This window comes from Petromyzon marinus, chromosome 23 (assembly GCF_048934315.1).
Source record: "Petromyzon marinus isolate PM22_M1 ecotype Great Lakes invasive population chromosome 23, UKy_Petmar_22M1.pri1.0, whole genome shotgun sequence".
NCBI classification, from domain to species: domain Eukaryota; kingdom Metazoa; phylum Chordata; class Hyperoartia; order Petromyzontiformes; family Petromyzontidae; genus Petromyzon; species Petromyzon marinus.
Genome location: NC_133689.1, coordinates 1,387,254 through 1,408,831, shown reverse-complemented (window position 1 = coordinate 1,408,831; position 21,578 = coordinate 1,387,254). Strand labels below are relative to the sequence as shown.

The 21,578-nt window shown below is 53.2% G+C and overlaps 2 protein-coding genes across 3 annotated transcripts; one reads left to right on the top strand and one right to left on the bottom strand.

Moving 5' to 3' along the window:
• The first annotated feature begins 1,385 nt into the window (after positions 1 to 1,385).
• RSAD2 (radical S-adenosyl methionine domain containing 2) lies at positions 1,386 to 9,465 on the top strand. The gene is made up of 7 exons (XM_032959300.2): positions 1,386 to 1,786; positions 3,358 to 3,573; positions 4,072 to 4,233; positions 4,733 to 4,962; positions 5,666 to 5,815; positions 6,869 to 6,901; positions 7,395 to 9,465. The coding sequence occupies exons 1-7, from the start codon at positions 1,615 to 1,617 to the stop codon at positions 7,557 to 7,559; spliced, it is 1,128 nt and encodes a 375-aa protein (XP_032815191.2). The 5' UTR covers positions 1,386 to 1,614; the 3' UTR covers positions 7,560 to 9,465.
• A 2,280-nt stretch (positions 9,466 to 11,745) lies between these two features.
• Positions 11,746 to 19,550, bottom strand: LOC116945138 (myelin and lymphocyte protein-like). Of its 2 annotated transcripts, none has more exons than XM_032959305.2 (4): positions 19,185 to 19,550; positions 16,644 to 16,820; positions 15,965 to 16,036; positions 11,746 to 13,062 (listed from the first exon to the last, which is right to left on the bottom strand). In XM_032959305.2, exons 1-4 carry the CDS (start codon positions 19,293 to 19,295, stop codon positions 12,988 to 12,990), a joined length of 435 nt encoding a protein of 144 aa, XP_032815196.1. In that variant the 5' UTR covers positions 19,296 to 19,550; the 3' UTR covers positions 11,746 to 12,987. The 2 variants fall into 2 exon arrangements, with proteins under 2 accessions (XP_032815196.1, XP_032815194.1); XM_032959303.2 differs by having other exon boundaries at positions 15,965 to 16,093; positions 19,185 to 19,388.
• Between the last annotated feature and the right edge of the window lie 2,028 nt (positions 19,551 to 21,578).

The following is a 21,578-nucleotide window of genomic DNA, read 5'->3' as shown; positions in this document are numbered from 1 at the left end:
CTACATAGCAACTCATGTATGTGTGTGTGTTGAAGCCAAACGTGCTAATCGTGACCCCAACTAGACACGTGCTGGCCACCTGACGGTCCGTGCACATTAAGGGTTCTGAAAACAACTCGTGTCGTGGAAGTTTATGGTACTTTACCGCCGTATTCATAAAAAAAACACACAGCTTTTTTATTACAAATACACAAACCAACGGTTCCTAGCAACGATCCTTCTTGACGGAGAAGCGGTTCATTTCGAGTGTGCTAACCGTCATGGGAATGTGGAATTTCCACCACCGACGGTGAAAAAAATCAACGCTCGCACGGTCGTTTTGAGCTCTGACGGACACCGCTACTTGATGACTTTCTGTCGTGATGTACGAAGCGGGTGACGAGGTGTAGTGTACAACCGGCGGGTGACGAGGTGTATTGTACAACCCGCGGGTGGCTAGGTGTAGTGTACAACCGGCGGGTGACGAGGTGTATTGTACAACCCGCGGGTGGCTAGGTGTAGTGTACAACCCGCGGGTGACGAGGTGTAGTGTACAACCCGCGGGTGACGAGGTGTAGTGTACAACCCGCGGGTGACGAGGTGTATTGTACAACCCGCGGGTGGCTAGGTGTAGTGTACAACCGGCGGGTGACGAGGTGTAGTGTACAACCCGCGGGTGACGAGGTGTAGTGTACAACCGGCGGGTGACGAGGTGTAGTGACCAGGTACACTCTACAAGGAGTGGATGTTCACGATAATTGGATGGGGGGGGGAGTGGTCAGTCACGTGGTCAGTCACGGCTCGGGCGCGGCACGCGCGGCAGGGCAAGCCCCTTCCTGGAACCCACGCAGCCGCGGTGTCACAACAACGACACAACAACAACAACAATGACGACCCAACAACAACAACCGCCGTTCACCACTAAGTGTCGGTGACGTCACCACGACGCTTGTGCCAGGCTACGTGCCGCTTTGAGGCCACGTGAAGTGCCGAAGTCTCGCAGCCACCCAGGTGCCGTGGGAAAAAAACCGAAGGACCCGGAGAAAAATCCACGCGACCACGGCGTCAGAGGCACGCAAACTCCAAATATACAGCAGCAGCAGGCATCGTCAGGGTCGGGATCGAACCCACGACCTCCTACATACAAGGCGAGATAGTTAACATCTCCCAGCCACATTGGCGCCCGAATAAAATTACGAGCCGTGTGAAATGAAGTCGCGAGTCGCATCGAGCCTCCCGGCGATCATCGCACGCGAGCGCTTGCGTCATCGCGTGGGCTTCATGACAAGGGCTGCGTCAGGGAAGGAGGAAGATTCGGGGGGGGGGGGGGCTGTGAACAGACGTGGGGGGGGGGGTTAGAAACACGCAAGTTCTCGTCAGGGCGGCGTGACGAGACGGGGCGGGGGGGGGTCCCTGTGTGTTTGTGTGGTTACGGCGTTACAGCTCGCTGTGCCGCACGCACGCACGGCCACGCTGCTATATATATACACACACACAGGCGTCTGTCGATGGTGATCGGGGCGAGACACAGCTGGGGGAAGTTGTCGTCTGCGCTCCAGCTCACTGCACGCCGGATTGCGCCACGCTTAGCAGTCGGCGGTGCCAGGAGGAGTACGGAGAAAAATAAAAACAAAGATGTTGGAGTTCATCGTGACCCTGTGCAAGTCCAGCGTCCTCCTCCTCCTCAACCTCGTGTCGCTCCTGCGCCACTTCGTGGTGATGGTGGTCACCCCTCCACTCGGCAGCCACCCGCACGCCAAGTGCCCTCCGGACCTTCGAGGTGATCGTCAGATCGCCGACTTACCAGGTGAGGAGACGTGGTGATGGCGATATCCGTGAGGTTATTGTCGCGAGTGCCCTGATAAGGGCTTATCTCCCCCCCCCGCCTTCACCAAGCCGTGCTGACCAGCGTGGTGAAGTATGGCACGGGAAGTTTCGTTCGCCCACCTGGGCACACACGCCCGTGAGAGAATAGTCGTGCAGTCGCCTCCCTATCACTCTTCCATGGCTTCTACCATGGCTGCTATTCCCGTGAACGTCACTCATTGATTCCTCAGCCCCACGTTGAGGACTCTTACTGTGTGTCAACCAGCACCCTGCGTGTCACGACACCTCACCCACACATTAAACCACCCACCCACTCACGCACTCACCCACACACTCACTCACACACTTACCCACTCACGCATTCATCCACCCACTCGCGCACACATTCATCCATCCACCCACTCACGCACTCACTCACACACTCACCCATTTACCCACACATTAATCCAGCCACCCACCCAATCACGCACTCACACACTCACTCACCCACTCACCCACACACTCACTCACCCACTCACACATTCATCCACCCACCCACTCACGCACTCACCCACACACTCACTCACACACTTACCCACTCACACATTCATCTACCCACTCACACACTCACACAATCACCCACTCATTCACCCACCCACCCACTCACGCACTCACTCACAAACTCACTCACCCACTCACATTAATCTACCCACTCACACACTCACTCACACTATCACCCACTCATTCACCCACCCACCGACACACTCACACAATCACACATCCACCCATTCACACACCTACTCATACAACCCACTCACACGAGGGGTTGGGTAGCCAGCACCAATCACGGCCGTGTTTGTCTCTCCAGTGCTGTTTACACACCGCACCATGTACTAATTTAAAGCTGAGTCGATCTAGGGGAGGGTCAGGAGCGGTTTATATATTTGCCACTGTTATTGGAAGTGAGCGGGAATTGAAATCGGGTTGCCTGGTTCGTAGCGCAGAGCGCTCACCACTGACAACAGCCGCCATTCAACACAAAGTGGCGGTGACATCACCGTGGCATTTGTGCCAGGCTAAGTGCACATCGAGGCAACGTGACGTGTCGAAGGCTCGCTGACAGGCCACCGGGCAGACCCCGTTGGTTGAATTCCTGAGCTGTTTACCAGATGCACCGACTGTGTACGAACCATCGTGCCACTTAGGCAGATCTTGTTGACACCGCTGGTACTGATCATCACCCGTAAGTCGCTGGCACCTCCCTATTAGCCACGGTTGGCTACGTGCGGTACCAAATATGTTCAACATGCAGGGCATGGACATACATTGAATACTGAACAGCTGAGAAAAAGGTAGCATGGCCATGCTAAATGTCCGACGAGTCAAACAAATGTGTTGATTTTACAACGTAAATATATCTGTTTGATGACTTTATATATATAAAATCCGTGCAACACTATATGCGATACGTTGTTCGGCCCTTCCCTCCTATAAGCTTCGAAGGCCCTCACAGCGTCCACGCGGCCCTGCACGCCCCCCCCCCCCCCCCTCCTACCGCCGTGTGGCCTGCAGACGGAGAGGGCCCTGCCTTGTGGCCTGCAGACGGAGAGGGCCCTGCCGACCCGAGCTCCATCCCGCTGGGCGCACCCGTGGTGCCCACCAGCGTGAACTACCACTTCACGCGCGCCTGCAACTATAAGTGCGGCTTCTGCTTTCACACGGCCAAGACGTCCTTCATGCTGCCGCTGGAGGAGGCCAAGAGGGGGCTCACGATGTTGCGGGACGCGGGTGAGAGAGGGGAAACATGGAGGGGGGGGGGGGTCACGATAACTCTTGACAAAGACGGTCCGATGTGTGACGATGCCATTATACATTAATTTTGTTGTTTAAAGTTGCCTTGCTGTCAGGGACTCGCCCTGGAGCAAACCGACCAAATTAATCAGAAGGTTGCTCAAAACTCGGGAGGAGGAGGAGGTTCGCCGTCGGCGTTTTGCGCGTGAGCAGTGAAGGCGCGGCCACCTTCCGTCACACTCCGTTCCCAATGACCTCGCCATGACGCGTGACATCACCTAGCCGTGCGACTTGAAGCATCAACATCGTTGCCGCGAGCTAAGATGACAACCGTCGCGCGAATGTCACCACCTCGGCTGGCAAAGCCTCGACAAAAAAAAACCGAAATCAACGGCATGGATCGAAGCGCTTCCGTGGACAAGAACGCTCCGTCGGACGCGGTGGAAGGGTGCCTGCCCGCGTGCTCACGCGTCATTTTCCATCCTCGTTCCCCAGGCATGGTGAAGATCAACTTCTCCGGCGGGGAGCCCTTCCTGCCGGAGCGCGGCCGCTACCTGGGCGAGATGGTGACGCACTGCAAGCGCCAGCTGCGCTTGCCCAGCGTCAGCATCGTCAGCAACGGCAGCCTCATCACCGAGCGGTGGCTCGCCACCTACGGTACCTGCCGCGGGGCACCCGGAATATAAATATTTATTCATACCGGAGGAATCCGATGAGCGATGATGCCCTTTTTTCCACAGGTGTCCACCGAGCCGCACCCGTTGCCAATGTCCCTGGCGGCGGTGACATTTTGGTGGCATAAATCGTGGGTACTGCCACCTCTTCAGAGACGTGTGTCCGGCACGTATAGCAACGAGCCCCACGGGGCAGCCGGGGCAGCAAGGGCAGCACCGACTATTTCCCCGGGGCATCTACCAAGGGAGGGCCAGTGTTCGTTGGCAAGAGACATCTTAAGTGATCTTTCCCCTTAGTTTGGGGTGTAACCCAGTGGGTGAGACCTCAGGGGCAGAGTTTAACTTCGGGGACTTTCTGCACCTTTGCCACAAAGCACTTCACCCGCGAGTCCGTGGCGGTGTCGGCAAAAGCACGCGACTATTATTACGGCTCTTATCGCAATCGTGACTTCTCCACTGTTGGCTTGTCGCGGCGCGCGCAGGCGAGCACGTGGACATCCTGGCGGTGTCGTGCGACAGCTTCGACGAGGACACGAACCGGCAGATCGGGCGCGGCGCCGGGCGGCGGAACCACGTGGAGACGATGCGACGCGTGCGCGACTGGTGCTTGGCGTACAAGATCGCGTTCAAGATCAACACCGTGGTCAACAGCTACAACGTGCACGAGGACCTCGCCGACTACATCACGGAACTCAGGCCCGTGCGCTGGAAGGTGCCGCGCCCGAGTTGCCCGCATGCAGCGCGACCAGGCCGACCGCTGCCACCACCACCACCACCACCGCCACCACCACCGCCGCCAGCAAAGATCCCCTGTAGAGACTGAACAGACTGTTGGGTCAAAAGCTGTTAGCGAGAACCTATGAAGGCCGGCATGGCATGCCAGGGGGTGGTGGCCAACACTACGCCCGGCCGCATTTGTCTCCCCAGTGCTGATGCTTACACACCGCACTAGGTACTAATTTGAGGCTGAGTCACCCTAGGGCCGATTTAGCACAGGGGTTTAAGGGGATGCATCCTGGGGGGCTCGGATTTTGAGGGACCCCCAATGATAGGTAAAAGGAAATCATATGATTAATCTGGTAATTAAACACATTAGCATTACTGTGTGAGTATTACCAGTAGCTATGAGCCAAATAGTTATTTCTTAAACGACCTTTGTTAGTTTTCACCTTGAATTCGTTTTACAGTTCGTTAAATCACGTAAAATAAACCCGACAAGTGAAATGAGCCATGTGAATAAAAATATGGGCGCTGGGCATCATCACCTCCGGGTGGTGGGGAGACAGCAAGCCGAAAGGAATTGGACGAACTGGACACAAAGAGCGCCCCCCCCCCCACAACTCAAACAGCCCCGGGCCCCCGACGTAACTTGATCCGGTGCTGTGGCTCTCTGCCATCCCTGCCCGTGGGCCCAGGTGTTCCAGTGTCTGCTCATCGACGGAGAGAACAGCGGCAAGGAAAGCCTGCGCCAGGTGCAGCCCTTCCTCATCGCCGACCGCGACTTCCAGAGCTTCCTGGAGCGGCACCGCCACGTGAGCTGCCTCGTCCCCGAGTCCAACGAGAAGGTGCCACCACCTCGCGCGAGCCGTGGGGCGCATAATGGCCGTGTCGGAGTCACTGAGCCGCCGCTGTTGACAGCCTGAGTTGCAACCCGCGTTGATTGTCCCGTATCATCTCTGTTGTCCTTACCCCCGCATCTCCGATGAGCACGGTTGTTAAACGTACGGTGCGAGAGAAGTTCAACGTACATTCGCTCTTAGTCACGAACGAGTCGGGCTAGAACATGACGTCGTAGGCATCGTCAGGCGGAGGTGGCTACGCTGCTGCTGCTGCTGCTGCACGTGGCTGCCTGTAACCCCGCACTGTGGAGGAGGCAGCAGCAGCAGCAGCGAGGCTTGGTGGATCACCGCACACACACACAGATGTTGTGACCTTCGGGGTCGCTGTACCCTGGTTCGCCAGAAGATGGCGGTACAGCAAATGGATCCATCTCCATCTGTTCCATCTGCGCGGGTAGAGTGTCCTCCCTCGCATGCGTGTGTTTTTCTCCGGGCACTCCAGAGCCCTCCCATATGCATGAACGCTCATTAATTCGCCGATAACACCTTCGTATATAGAGGGCCGCAAGACTTGGGAAGCGACGGCACCGGCCCGTTGCCTGGCCGCTGCCTTCCCGCTCGTCTGTGCCCCCCCCCCCCCCCCGAGAGTTCCAAGTTGTACACCCTCGCTATCGTCCATAGGCAATTACCTTCATAGTCAGTATGGACACAGAGAGAGATGTCCCGCATGCCGTCTGTGTGGCAGCATCGGTGGAACGAGAATTTAGAGGACGCCTGAGGAGGTTTGTCTGGTCGCCCATCTTATTTATTTATTTAGCGAACGCAAAGTCCCTAAGCTAAGCGGTTGCTTCCAGTCATGCTGCGTTGAGGGTGAGGGAGGCCTCCACTGAGACCTGGGGAGTTTGAAACCAGCGGCGTGTTGTGGTGGGGTCGTAGTGAGGTGCTTATTTGCCAGGTCCAGGGGAGCCTGGCGCAGCCGGGACTGGAGTCGCGTGAGCGGACGCGGGCAGCGTGTCTACGTGCCAGCGCGGTAATCGGAAGCGATTTGTGTCTTTACAGATGCGGGACTCGTACCTCATTCTGGATGAATACGTAAGTGGCCGGAGATGAGATGGTCTAAAAGCGCGTGGCTCCTAGCGAGCGTTGTGGGTGATGAGTGTGGACGAGGCGTATCGGGGATGCTCAGTCGCATCGGTTCAGCCGCACGCTCGTCTCTGTGGTGGTGGGAGGTGGGGGGGGGGTAGAAGGGGGGCAGCCGCAGTCATCGTCACGCTCGATGATGTCACCCCGCTCACGATCATCGTTGAATAAAACAAAATCCTCTTTGTCGATGAATATTTGTTGTCACCAATCTCTCTTTGGTTCTTTCGCTAAAGTCACGTAGAAAGAAAATAAATTAAATAATAGCATACGACGTTTCGATTGCAACACAAACAATCGTCATCAGGTAGAACTTCAAATATGAGAGAGAGACAAAACACAGACACGGAGACACACAGACAGACACACAAGCAGAGAGAGAGAGAGAGACAACACATCTTAGCGTGGAGGAGACACACATTCTCTCCCTCTCGCTCTCACACAGATGCGCTTCCTGAACTGCACGGGCGGTGCCAAGGAGCCCACGTGCTCCGTGCTGGACGTGGGCGTGGAGAGCGCCATCCAGCACAGCGGCTTCGACGAGCGCATGTTCCTCCAGCGGGGCGGCAAGTACGTGTGGAGCAAGGCCGACATGCGGCTCGAGTGGTGAGCGCGTCGCCCCCGCGTGGCCTCGCCGGCCAGCCCGGCCCAGCGCTCTTCGGCGCCGCTGGTAACCGCCGCCGCCGCCGTCTCCTCGCTCCGCCTGCCACGGCGCACGGCCCCGTGGCCAGGTAGCGACGCTTCACCCGCCACGCGGTGATGGGCAGCAGCGGCGCCGCCGTCCTCACCGCCGTTATCGTCGCCGGTCCCGCGACGCGTCCGGCCGGAACGCGCGGGAGGACCCCGCTGTCGCGTGCTCAGAGAGCAACATTAACCGCGTAGAAATTCAGTGTCCGTGTGCGGGGTTAAATGTGCCCATAACGAAACCGCGAACCGTTAATTGGGTCGATTGCAAATTTGACACTTGCGAGACAGAACCGTGGATGGTTTGAGAAGGGCTGGCCTTCGATGTTGATGCACCGTGCACCCGTGCGGGGGCGCTGTAGTCGGTGGAGCCTTGTGCGGGTCCGTGGCACGTGGACACGCGGATCCGCTTGTCCACCCGGACGATCAGTTGTGTCACTTTGTTTGCGGTCAAGTTGGGCGACTTCGAGAGCAATTTTGTCACCCGTCTCAGTCATCACTTATTTTTCAGTGAGAAGTGGAGATGAGTGAAGGTGCGGGTACGGGAGACATGTTCAGGAGTTCACTGTCCAGCAGAGGGCATCCTCCTCCTAATCGCTCTTTCATTGAGGCCGTGTGATCATTATTTGGATGCATTTAAACTCAACTTTTTTTTAACCAGGTAAGGCCCACTGAGCTATAATATAGCTCTTTTTTCAGAAGCGACCTGGCCACAAATTATAGTTCAACGAAGTTGGCTTATCATAATGCGCACATTTATGGCAGTCAAATACTCTAAACGCGTGGTGATGTTGATTCTAAATGTGGAGAGAAACACCGAAAGACGCGGAGAAAAATCCACTTGATCACGGGGAGAGAGACACGTAGACTCCAAATATTCAGCAGGCGTCAGGGTCGGGATCAAACCCACAACCTCATGCATACCAGGCGAGGTAGTTAACATCTCTCCACTGTGGCCAGTCTCTCGCCACCGTTTGTGTCGGTAAGATCCTCCACCACCCGACGCAACCAAACAAATTGAAGCGCCGCTCCAATTATAATAATTATTTGAGCTCAAGCAGTTGTCACAGTTGTCACAACGGAACGTAGCACCAACGGCACATGTGACGTTTGGCTTGGAGCTGCGTCAAGCATCATCAGGACAGGTGTCAGAAGTCGTAAATCTTCCGCGTTAGCCTGTTAAAGTATTATTATTTTTTTATAGCGTTCCGCCTCGCAAGTTTGTAAACCGAATTACTCTCGCGAAACTTGCGTGTATGTTGGCCCTTGCCAGTGTAAACCATTGAACAAGCGTTAAAGTTTACTTAGCTTACAAACTACATATGACAGCAGGAACAAAAAATCTATACGATGGACATTATCATATTTATGTAAATATTTTAGTTGGGCTGCATGCCACATGTATTTTGGTTCATGCCATTATAGATTGTTGTGTTGTATTGTCATTCTATCAATGGATCAGCATGTTAATGTTCTGTACATCTATATATATAAAAGGGAAATTTGTGAATGTGTGTCTGCTCAAAATGTTTAGCGTACTTCCCGACATGCAACAAACTTTGAATTTGTCATGTGGGTACTTTGCAGACTGTACACCATGGAAAAATTATAAAATAGACTTTTGTATTTTCCTTGGCCGGGTGGGGGGCGCAATAATGCATTTATATTGCACGGCAAGTGAGCTGTGACGTCACATCTGTCATGTGACCCGTGTGCGGAAGCGTAACGGAGTGTGCCTGCTCATGTCACCCCCCCCCCTCAACCCTCCGCGGGTAAAGTGAAATACAAATGTGTTGCAGGTCGAAGGCGTTCTTCGCGCAGCATTGCTTTACTATTTGAGTCGTTTACTGCCGTACGCACCCTGAAAGTTGTGTGGTGTGTCTGCAGCAAGCGCGTGTATGTGTACCAATGGACGCGCGCGTGTGTGGGGGGAGCGGTAGTGTAGTGGTTAGCGCTACGCTGCGCTACGAACCCGGCGACCAGAGTTTGATTCCCGCTCACGGCCACCACCGGTGGCTCAGCCTCAAACGAGTAACTGGTGTGGTGTGTGAACATCGCCACTGGGGGGACAAAGGCGGCCGGGCGTGGTGAATCCAAGTCCTGGGTGAATCCAAGTCCCGGGCGAAGCCGGGTAGTAAAGCTAGTAGTAGAGACGCGCAGTACCGAGTTTCTTAAATCCCCACCCCGCTCCGACACGCCGGTCGGTGGCATGCGGACACGCGGGTCGGTGACACGCGGACACGCGGGTCGGTGGCACGCGGACACGCGGGTCCGTGGCACGCGGACACGCGGGTCCGTGGCATGCGGACACGCGGGTCCGTGGCACGCAGACACGCGGGTCCGTGGCACGCAGACACGCGGGTCCGTGGCACGCAGACACGCGGGTCCGTGGCACGCAGACACGCGGGTCCGTGGCACGCAGACACGCGGGTCCGTGGCACGCAGACACGCGGGTCCGTGGCACGCAGACACGCGGGTCCGTGGCACGCAGACACGCGGGTCGGTGGCACGCAGACACGCGGGTCGGTGGCACACAGACACGCGGGTCCGTGGCACGCGGACACGCGGGTCCGTGGCACGCGGACACGCTTGTCCACCCGGACGATCAGTTGCGTAACTTTATTTGCGATCAAGTTGGGCGACTTCGAGAGAAATTTCGTCACCGGTCTCAGTCATCACGTATCTTTTATTTGGTGGTGAGGGGTGGAGACGAGTGACGGTGTGGGGTGCGGGAGACATGTTCAAGAGTTGGGTCGTCCAGCAGAGGGCAGTCTCCCTCCGTGAGCGGTGATCCTACACGAAACAAAACACGACACGAAACAAAACACGGGCAGCTGCCACGTCCATGATTTATTTGCTCAACAAATATTTCTAGGTCGATAACACAATATCTGTTTGTGGCAAGTCACGATTGGACTCGCCTCTGCCATAGGAATGTGGAATTTTCACCGCTGGGCTCAGGTCTGTCGCGATAGGGTTGAGCACCGACTCGAGCGAGGGGTGTGGAAGCGCGGCCGCAAGAGGCCCGCCGTGTCCGTGGGCCGCCACGCGATCCCAAGCCGTCACTGCACGCAGCATAGCCGCACTCATTGGGCACTAGTGGGCGTCAATTGTACGCCTTTAAAACGGCACTGTTTTATCTTAATCCGTCGCTCAGTCGCTCCTGTCACTGCAATGACCCTTTGCCGTGGCCGATCTGTGGAAGAGTAGGCCCAGATAACTTCGAGAGCGGTCTCCAGAGCTTCCTCTAGTGGAAGCCCTTCCACCAGCAGTGGCGTGGGCGAACAATTGCAGGGCTGCGCCTTTACCTCTTTATCACAGAGTAGGTGTGGCCACCTGTTTTCCCATTGTTCTGGAGGCGTTTGTCCTGACCAGGTGCGTCTCTCTCTCTCACGCTCTCTGCGTGTGTTGGTATGCCAGTGGTTTGCAAACTGCTCAAATTCATGCTCCGGCAAACCTGGGTTCGACTCCCCGCCACGGCTAACATCATTGGCCACTATCTGAATCGGTCACGGGCTTTCCCAAGGTTAACTCGGCCTCAAATGAGTAAGTTCATGGTGAGGTGTGTACACAATTCTGGGGAAACAGGCGGCTCTGGCCACGGTAACCCCCTCGTGTGATGCATCAATCTTAATTGGGGCTTGCTACCAGCCCTTAACCCAACAATCCATACTTTTACACGGGGACATTTGTCTTGGTTTTACGATGGGAGTGGTTTGCAAAATGCACTATTCTATTCTTGGGTATGATGGCAATGTGGTTCAGGAGCTAAATGCCAATACCGAGGGCTGATAGCCACGACGAGAGGGCTTCAAGGAGGGAGTTCGCGTAATCGTGCTGCACTGTTCCGGTTAAACCTGGGTTCGACACCTGGTGGAGATCCGAACCTGTGCTTGGCAGTAACCCTTAGATCGACTCAGCCTTAAATGAGCACATTGTGCGGTGTGCGTACCCATCAGCATCAGTGATGTATCAACAGGTCCTAGGCCAATACTGCCCCCTTAATCACCCCACACTGACCAGCACGGTGAAGTATGGTCAAACAGCCCGCAGGAACGACACGGCGTGGGTAAGGCAAGCCTTCATCCAACAGTGGATTGACAAAGAGGCTGTTAAATATAATTAAAGTTTTATCTATTTGAGTGTTCACAATGTGACTTCATTGTAATCAGCAATTTATCTATCCACTTGTGGATGAACGCCTCTGCAAGCCGTTGCTGTAAACGCATTTGGCAAGCCTCCGAGTGAGAATAATGAGGCTTGTTTATTTGTGCGAGTGTGGCCATCATTACTACTGCAACAATCCATGTCCGCGGGGCAAGTGTGTTCCTTGCAAGAGAAACGCACGCGAAATGTACGCCGATCCGTTGTATGATTTTGAAACGAGGTTCACATCTTACTTTTGTAAACAGCAGAGCTCATAAGCATTGCCCACGGCCGATTAGCATAAAATGCGGCCGCAGCAACAGCATCGGTCAAAATTATGGAAATGTTCACCTCGGCTGCATAGACCTCGTCGTAGACCTCCTCGCTCAATGGAACTTAGCGGAGGAGCAGTCTAAGAGAAGTACTGGGGACATGTAGAACGATTCGCCTCTGTTGCACGGATAGCTGGGAATGATAAAGACTAATCAGTGATGAAGAATAATCAGTGTTTATTCTTGTACTCTACATGTAGTCTTATGACAGATAGCGTATATATTTAAAAAAAATGCATCCATCCAAACAGTTTTCCTTTTTAAACTCAAAGCAGTGATGCTTGAGATCGAGTCTCAATGAGAATTGGGACAATGTCGCAGCCCAGCGGTTGCCAAATTCTCTGCTCGTTGTTGCAGAGATCCCGCGGTTCGATTCCAGCGCCCGCCCTGGTCAATGCCGCGCTTGCATTGACCGTATAAATAGTACGCGCCATCTGCTGCACAGTGGGCGTTAAAGATTCCGTGACGTCATTCGCAAGAGTGGGTCATTCTATGCCACAGTCTTGTTCTAAATTTGCCAAATGTTATGAATTACACACCGCAAATTTACTGAATTGGAATGTACAACACACGAATCAGGACCCTCCTGAAAAAGAGTCATTAAACTCAGTGAGGCTTTCCTGGGTAAACAAGCGTGGCAATAACAAATTATTAACCCAGTGGGATGATGCACTTCACTGAGCTCTTGAGAGTTGTATTAACTGATATTAATTTCCACGTGGAACTAGGAAACCGTGTTAGGCTTGAGTCTTGACCGAATGCCTTGGGAGTCCGGGTACAATGTGTCACTGTGCGCGTGGTGCGTGAAGTGGCTGACGAAGGCTGCGACGTGGAACTGATCTTTAGCCAAGAGCCGGGGGCGGGGCGGGGTCAATCTCAGTAGAAAGTTCGCCTCTTGACGCTGACCACGGCACTGATGAAGTAGAGAAGAGTCGTGTAAAATGAGATCACCTGCACACAGGAGAGAACACATTAATGCCATCATCATTTCATCAAGTGCCCCATCGGCAATAGACGCCGATAACCAGGGCCGCCGATAGCACCTGACGTCAATATATGAACCACCCACGCGTCCCACGCTACCCAGCACCTGCAGTTCAACCCAGAGGAAAGCGCCCTGAAGACGCTCCTCTCCTTCACTCCACATGCTCTGGACACATCCCTAGTGGACTTCTTAAGAGAATGCGGTCGACTTGGCCAACGTCAATAGATTTTTGTTTTTAACTGAGACCTCCAACAAGCAAAACAAAACTATCTTCATCATCAAACCTCGTCACCAATCACGGTTCATACACTCTCCTATGTCGTGTTGCTCCATGCGCGAGGCATCCGGAAACACCCACGCAGGAGTGTGATCTATAACACTGCCTTGAGCAAGCAGTGTGCAGGGCTGCACCTTTTGCCTATTTTTCTAGACATTATTCATTCAGCGCAGCCACAGACGTGTTTAGCTCTCATCTTATGCATCCCCCCGTGTTAATTCAAGTCCAAGAGGACGTGCATCTGTGCAGATTTGCCCGCGCCTCTGCTATGAAATATTCATCATACTCACATTGCAAGCGCTCTATCTGGGTCAGAATCCGCAAGCCAAGAAAGATGTACCTGACATTTCTTGCTCACATGAGCAGACGCAGTACTAACCTCCTGCTCACAGTCCTGAGCCAATGGTGGGAATACCACGTTCCTATGGCGGGGGCCGAGTCTACCCATTGTTGATGTCAACCTATGTTGGTACTAATTGTATCGACCCCCAGAGGGAGATGATGGGCTGAGTCAACCACCCAAGCCGCTCGCTCTACCGCTGGACATAGTGGACATGTGTGAAAAAGAGCTTCATAGCTCATTGGATTTCTCCTGCAGTCTAAATAAAGAATCTGAGCCGGTTAACCGTTTGCATGCAAGGACATATCTCTTATGTCCACGGGAATGCCTCGCTGAATGTCCAGACTCATCTTCCCTGGCACCGTTTAGACAATGTTACGTTGTGAATATTATACCCACGTCCCGTGCCATTAAAATATACAATACCCACTGAAACAGTATCCAGAGATTATACAGAACTCCAAGGTGTATTCCAAAGCATTCAGCCGTCTCCCCTCGATCTCAATGGACTTTGTATCAAATCCATTAACGCTCTCTCCACCTCTGTGTGACACGGAGCCATCGCTTTCACAATATTCAATCAGCTTTTGAGATGAAAGTCAGAGGGGTCATCGGAATCAGTGGGGCATCTGTAAATGGATCGCCCTATGTGTGTATGTATTACTTCAAAGGTGCTCACTAAAATCACTTGCCCCAGCAATCTGTTAAAGGCTACACGGGGGATTTTGTCTTTGTCTCATTCTTTGACATTTTGAAATAGTGCGTCATGCCCTTAACATCACATAGTCCGACACATTCCACCGTTTTGCGTGTGTCTCTGTTTATTTTAATAAAAACTTTTCTTTGTTAGGAACGATTTCAGACCTTTCCGAGGGCATTACATTTTAACGAAAAAAGTACTCAAATAAATAAAAAATCGAGCATCCGTTGTCTTCTTCTTCTCTGACCAAAAGCGAGCAGGCCGAGCGTTGCGCATTGGCGACATCCCGTGCCAACATTCCCACGTGTGCACCGTGAGACTGTAAGCCCTCCCGACTCCTCTCCTGCCCTGGAGGATGCGAGCTACGGCCCAACGCGTCGCTGTGTGTATATATATTACCCCGAAGCCGTCACGAGCCTCATTGTGATGTACAAATGCAAAGTTATCCCTCTCCGTGTGCGTGCGAGCTATTTTAGAACGCCGGCAACCGGTAAATCGCGCCTTTGGCGGTTTATCTTCAGTGGCGGCGGGACACGCTTCCCCTTCCTCGACCAATCTCGCGGAATCGCTTTATTCACGTGGCGGCGTACGTGAGTGATCCAGCGTGTTGCAAGCTAAGGGGTTGGTGGGTCACACAGAGATCAAGGCGCCCTCGTCTCACTCCAGTTGCTCGCTCACAGGCGGTCAGTTGCCTCCGTATCAATCTTCTATCGCTACGACTGCCCATGAACTTCACTCGTTGATTCCTCCGCCCACGTTGAGGAAACGGTCTACCATACACTGTGTCGTCTCCTCCACCACACTGTGTCCACTCACCACACTGCAGGTCACAAAAACACTCACCCACCCACTCACCCACTCATCTACTCACCCACTCATTCTCCCACTCACTCAGCCACTCACTCAGCCACTCATTCACCCACTCACTCACCCACTCACTCACCCACCCACCCACTCACCCACTCAATCACCCACTCACTCACCCACTCATTCACCCACTCACCCACCCACTCACCCACTCACCTACTCACCCACCCACTCACCCACTCACCCACTCACCCACCCACTCAATCACCCACTCACCACACTGCAAGTCACTTCACTTCTCTTTCTGCTTCTTTCCTCGCACTGCGCCAGTTTGTAATTCCCTTCCAGCGTTTTTTTACCCCAAGCTGTTATAATAAAAAAAATTACCTTTCTCAATTCAAACTCAGGTTAACTGTACATTTTACAACTATGATGGTGCTTTTTGTTGCTGACAGTGTGACGTTGTGGGCCTTCGGGCCTGGTTCTCTGGCAATCCCAGGCTACATTGTTGACTTGCAGTCTACGGGTGTCCAGATTTTCTGCTTTCTTTCCATGCCCAAACCACCAGTGACAATTGAATTGGCCAAACATCGCCCCGTTATTCTTTCAACCGCCGCGCCATACGATCGAATCGAAACAGCGAGAAGTCAGAGAGGTTTTCACATCCGACTGCGGTGATGCTCGCCGGCAGCACTGCGCTCGCACGCACGCACGCGCCCACGGTCGCGCGCGTGCGGGCCCCACCGAGGCGGCGATGTTGAGATTGTAGACGATGGCGGAGTACGACTCGACGTCGTTGAAGACCATCAGGTTGGCCTGCAGCACGGAGGCACCGAAGAACAGGAAGGTTGCCACAATGTAGAAGACGGCGTCCTGGGAATTGAACACGGACACTTCTCACTTTTCCTACGAATATTTAGGGGTTTTTTTTTTGCTCTAGACATTTATCCCAATTAACCGCGGGCAGTTGAACCCCAGATTTGAACCGAGGATCTCATTGTTGGTGGCTCAGAGCAGTCGGCCACTTCGCTTTCGGAAAACCTAGTTTGGTCAGTCGCATCGCAATGCCACCGCTCGCTCAGGACAGCGCGACTATGGCCACTCCTCCCCCTCCCAGCATTGTGAGGCAGTCGTCTTCCTGAGACGTGTCGTGGTTTCTATGTATTTATATCAGAGGTGACAATCACCCATTCAGCCACTCACCCTGCCGTGTACCTATCTACCCAGCCACCCAGCTACCCAACTACCAAAGCAGCCACCCGGTTACCCAACCACCCATCCAGCTACCCACCCAGCTACCAACCACCCACCCAGCTACCCAATCAACCACCCAGCCATCCACGCAGCCACTCGCCCAACTACCCACCCAGCTGCCACCCGCCCAGATGCCTCTCCCAACTACCCAGCCATCTGGGCGACGCACCAGGAAGGACCAGGGCAGCTGGGCGCGCTCGGGCACACGCGTCGCGTAGAGCAGCAGCTGCACGAGGGAGGCGACGAAGAGGAACACCGGCACGAACATGCAGAAGCCCTGGTACGCGTGGAAGGCGCGCGGCAGCCGCGAGGCGGCGAGCAGCGCCCACACCACGGCGCAGCACAGCTGCGCGGCAAACACACGCAAGGTAAAGGTCACCCGTACAGTCGCTGCAGGGTGGTTCGGGCAAGTGCTGCTGGTCAGCGACGGCGAGGGCCGGCACGGCACGCACCTATAAACTACACCTTTTTAAATTATTATTTTACCAGGTAAGGCCCACTGAGCTGTACTGATTTTTTCAGAAACGACCTGACCACAAATGATAGCTCAACGAAGTGGCTTATCACGTGGAAATTTATAGCAGCAATATATTACGAATGCGCGTTTCTAAATGTGGAGAGAAAACCCGGAGGATCAGGAGAAAAATCCACGCGATCACGGGGAGAGAAAGACGAGCAAACTCCAAATATACAGGTGCCAGGGTTGAACCTACGACCCCTGTGTACCAGGCAGCACCCTATGTGTCCAACACCCAGTGCTGGCTTTGCACACAATGCCAGGTACTAATTTGAAAGCCGAGTCGATCAAGGGGAGGCCCAAAACCGGTTCAATTATCTGCCACTGATGTTCGCCGTGAGCTCGGACCACTGGGTCCATAGCACGATGCGTCCACCACGACAAAAAAAACAACATCCGCTATTTACCGCAAAATTGAAAGTAACGTCAATAGGGCGCTTATGCTAGGCTCGGTTCACTTAAGACCACGTGTGAAGCATCAAATACTCGCTGGCAAGAGGTCACAGGACAGGCCGGGCGTTGCGGGTTGACTGAGATGACTGACAGATGCACCACCTGTGCCCTCCCCACTGTGTCATCCCTCTGTGCTTTATGCGCCCTGAATGTTGTTGTGAGCGTCGCTCTGCGTCTGCATCTGCCGGCGTGTGTCAGAGATGCACGTAGAGACTTGTGTAGTCATTTAATCATTCCAAATAATGATGATGATGTTGATGCTGGTAATAACGATGATGATCACGATGTAATAAACTTCCATGGATATATTATTTCTCTATACCAGGAGTTAACGAAATGCTGGTGAATGATGGTGGTGATGATGAGACGGTGATGCTGATGCTGTTACAAGCTTTCGCAGAAGTCATTTATATTTTTCTATGCCAAACGTTAATGAAATACTGGTAAATGTGGCCAGAGTGCAGGTTATGCTGGGCTCAGTGATTGATTTCCCATAAGCTGATAGACTGCAGAGCCATTAATTTTGTCTGGTGCTCAAATCGAGATATGTCTCTCAAGAATAGAGCATTGCCGAAAAGACCGAGGAAGCAAATTTAGAAGTGGGAGAGCAGAGCGTCTATTGGATTTAATTAAAAAATGTTTGCTCCCTGATATTGGGGTCCTGCAAAACTTTTTATGTGGCTTAGGCAAAAGCGGTTTGAGTGAAACCGAGCGAGCGAACGGCGAGTTGCCGCCCTCCGTTACGCTTTTGATGAAATTTCGTTTGGCAAACGCCAGGAAAGTAATCACAAATAAACGATAGCGGAAGCCTTTTGGACAACTCGGGGCAGTGAATACATCTCAGCAACGTGCTTTAATGGCAAAGGCGCAGCCATGCAATTGCTTATTCACTGCACTGCTGGGGCAAGGGACTGCTAGACGGAGCTTTTGAGAGCCGACCCCAGACGGTACTTGGCCTACTCTTCCATAGTGGGCAGGTGTATTGGAAGAGATAGGCCTACCCGCGAATTGCCATCACCGAGCTGTCCTCTACCCGTTCGGGTGGACGGAGGTGAAGATTTCAGAAACTTGCCCCAGTGTTTGAACTACGGCGCCCAGGAGCTGGGAGTCGAACCGGCGAACTCCGCATTGCAAGTCCAGTGCGCTGCGAACCATTTTACACCGCCTGTGGCAGCAGCCCTCAATAGTTATTATTTAATTAAAATTTAGCTCGTTCAGACATCCAAACGAAGGAGCGGTCACGATGAGCCACGAGGCTGGCTTCGTGTGCTCATGGATGCGTCGGCAAATCACAGCGATTCCATGAACCTGACACCGCCGCCATGTGAAAGGATCCCGTCTGGTGGATCTTTCCATAATGAATGTGTCGTTAAACTCGCCACCACCCGACACAGCACACTGGTGTGCTGAAGTAGTAACTCATTTTCAGGTTGTGTTTACGTGACAAGCCTTACTAATTGGCTGTGTCGGGTGGTGGTGGGTTTAACGACACAATTATATGCACGCGATCTAACCCCACTAAAACCCTCTTGTCGATAATATCGGTCGCCAAAGCCCTACTACGACCACCACTACGTGTTACACCGGTGGCTCTTTATCCCGTGTTTATTTCCGTCTCTCTCACCGGCGGCCGTGGCCACGCGGCCCCGGCATGGAGCCGCGCGCGTTGCGTCAACAACCCCGAGCCTCTGCGCCACAGGACGGGGTGTGGGGGGTGAAGGCCTCGAAGGCACAGCTCACGATTTCCAGTAAGATGAGGAGGCCAGTCTTGCTCGTGAACACCTTTTGACCCAGCGGCAGCCACGGAACGTAGCCGGGCGGCTGCCTCTTGGGTGACGTTTCGTGATCCATGGCCGAGCGCCTGAGCGAGTTGAACTCCCACCTGAGCCTCGTCGCCCGCGGTCTCCTCACTCGCTTGCGCCGCGCTCGGCCTTCTTAAGCTCCGTGTGCCTGGGCGGTGCCCCGATCGACGCTAATGTCATAATTGGAAGGTGACACTCTGAGATGCGCTCATCAGCTCCCAGATTAGAAGTGTCTTCATTGCTCCCTGTGTGTGTCAGAGGCGACGATTCTGACGCTGGGATTAATGAGTTAGCCAGCAGGGGTGTCATCTTGCTGCACGCGGCGCCGTCTCAACGCGTGTCTCAATATTCTCAGTGTTTTACTCTGTCGACGTCTGCGTCTTTGTGTTGTATGTTCAACATATTTCGCACCGTACGTAGCCAACCGTGTGAATCGGAGGTGCGTGGGAAGGACAATAAACTAAAACACTAAAAGCGTTTCAATCTAAGTGCATCGCTAATGTCGGAAGAGCGTTCCAGACGGCCGCAGAAGCGCATCTAAAAGCGCGCGAGGCGGTGACCACCGTCTTTGTTCGATGGTTCGCAGCCAAAAGCCGCGGCTTCTTGACGAGATAGCGAGGTATTGTGGTTCATTTGAGGCAAGCACTTTGTGTGTCATGAGTGCAACCTCATACAAGTCTGCCTGTCCGTTCTCCATGCCAAAGTGTCTGCCTCGCTGTGCATTTACTCCTCTCAATCTCATCCTTTGTCTCTGTGCCCATGTGTGTGTCTGTCTCTGTGTGTTTATGTCTGTGTATGTCTGTGTGTGGCTGTCTCTGTGTGTTTCTGTCTGTGTATGTCTGTGTGTCTGTCTCTGTGTCTCTGTGTGTGTCTGTCTCTGTGTGTGTCTGTCTCTGTGCGTTTATGTCTGTGTATGTCTGTGTGTGGCTGTCTCTGTGTCTCTGTGTGTGTCTGTCTCTGTGTCTCTGTGTGTGTCTGTGTGTCTGTCTCTGTGTGTTTCTGTCTGTGTATGTCTGTGTGTGGCTGTCTCTGTGTCTCTGTGTGTGTCTGTCTCTCTGTGTGTGTCTGTCTCTGTGTGTTTCTGTCTGTGTATGTCTGTGTGTGGCTGTCTCTGTGTGTCTCTGTGTGTGTCTGTCTCTGTGTCTGTCTCTGTGTCTCTGTGTGTGTCTGTCTCTGTGTGTGTCTGTCTCTGTGCGTTTATGTCTGTGTATGTCTGTGTGTGGCTGTCTCTGTGTCTCTGTGTGTGTCTGTCTCTGTGTCTCTGTGTGTGTCTGTGTGTCTGTCTCTGTGTGTTTCTGTCTGTGTATGTCTGTGTGTGGCTGTCTCTGTGTCTCTGTGTGTGTCTGTCTCTGTGTCTCTGTGTGTGTCTGTCTCTGTGTGTTTCTGTCTGTGTATGTCTGTGTGTGGCTGTCTCTGTGTGTCTCTGTGTGTGTCTGTCTCTGTGTCTCTGTGTGTGTCTGTCTCTGTGTGTTTATATCTGTCTGTGTATGTCTGTGTGTCTGTCTCTGTGTTTCTGTCTCTGTCTGTCTCTTTGTATATGTGTGTGTCTGTCTCTGTGTCTCTGTGTGTCTCTGTCTCTGTGTGTCTCTGTATCTGTGTCTATGTGTGTGTCTGTCTCTGTGTCTCTGTGTGTGTCTGTCTCTGTGTGTATCTGTCTCTGTGTCTCTGTGTGTCTCTGTCTCTGTCTCTTTGTATGTGTGTGTGTGTCTCTGTGTGTCTCTGTGTGTGTCTGTCTCTTTGTATATTTGTGTGTGTGTTTGTCTCTGTGTGTCTCTGTGTGTGTCTGTCTCTTTGTATATGTGTGTGTCTGTGTGTTTGTCTCTGTGTGTCTCTGTGTGTATCTGTATCTGTGTGTCTGTCTTTTTGTCTCGTTTTTTGTAGTATGTATCCAGCTGCCTCTGTGCTGGATACAACCACATTTACAAATGTAATTTGTAACTTTGTTCCTTACACATGTTTTGTAATTTCAATTTGAATGTACAGTTTTATTGAGAGACTGCTGTGTCGTGTCTTGGCGTGGTCTAAACTGTTTTTGTTTTGCTGCCTTGGTGTTGAAAAATCGGCAGGAATTGATTAACTTATTCAATTTGCATTTATATTACACTAGCTGTAGTACCCGGCTTCGCCCGGGACTTGGATCTACCACGCCCGGCCGCTTTTGTCTCCCCAGTGGCGATGTTCACATACCACAGCAGTTACTCGTTTTGAGGCTTAGTCGATGTAGGGGAGGCCCAGGACCGGTTAAAATAATCGTCACCGGTGGTGGCCGTGAGCGGGAATCGAACTCGGGTCGCCGGGTTCGGAGCACAGCGTAGCGCTAACCACTACACTA

Coding starts and splice junctions, on each gene's coding strand:
- RSAD2 (XM_032959300.2), top strand. CDS start 1,615: ATGTTGGAGTTCATCGTGACCCTGTGCAAGTCCAGCGTCCTCCTCCTC. Junction 4,963..5,665: donor TCAGGCCCGTGCGCTGGAAG/GTGCCGCGCCCG, acceptor CCGTGGGCCCAG/GTGTTCCAGTGTCTGCTCAT. Junction 6,902..7,394: donor ACCTCATTCTGGATGAATAC/GTAAGTGGCCGG, acceptor GCTCTCACACAG/ATGCGCTTCCTGAACTGCAC.
- LOC116945138 (XM_032959303.2), bottom strand. CDS start 19,295: ATGGATCACGAAACGTCACCCAAGAGGCAGCCGCCCGGCTACGTTCCG. Junction 16,094..16,643: donor AGCTGCCCTGGTCCTTCCTG/GTGCGTCGCCCA, acceptor TTCAATTCCCAG/GACGCCGTCTTCTACATTGT. Junction 13,063..15,964: donor ATCTCAACATCGCCGCCTCG/GTGGGGCCCGCA, acceptor TCCTGTGTGCAG/GTGATCTCATTTTACACGAC.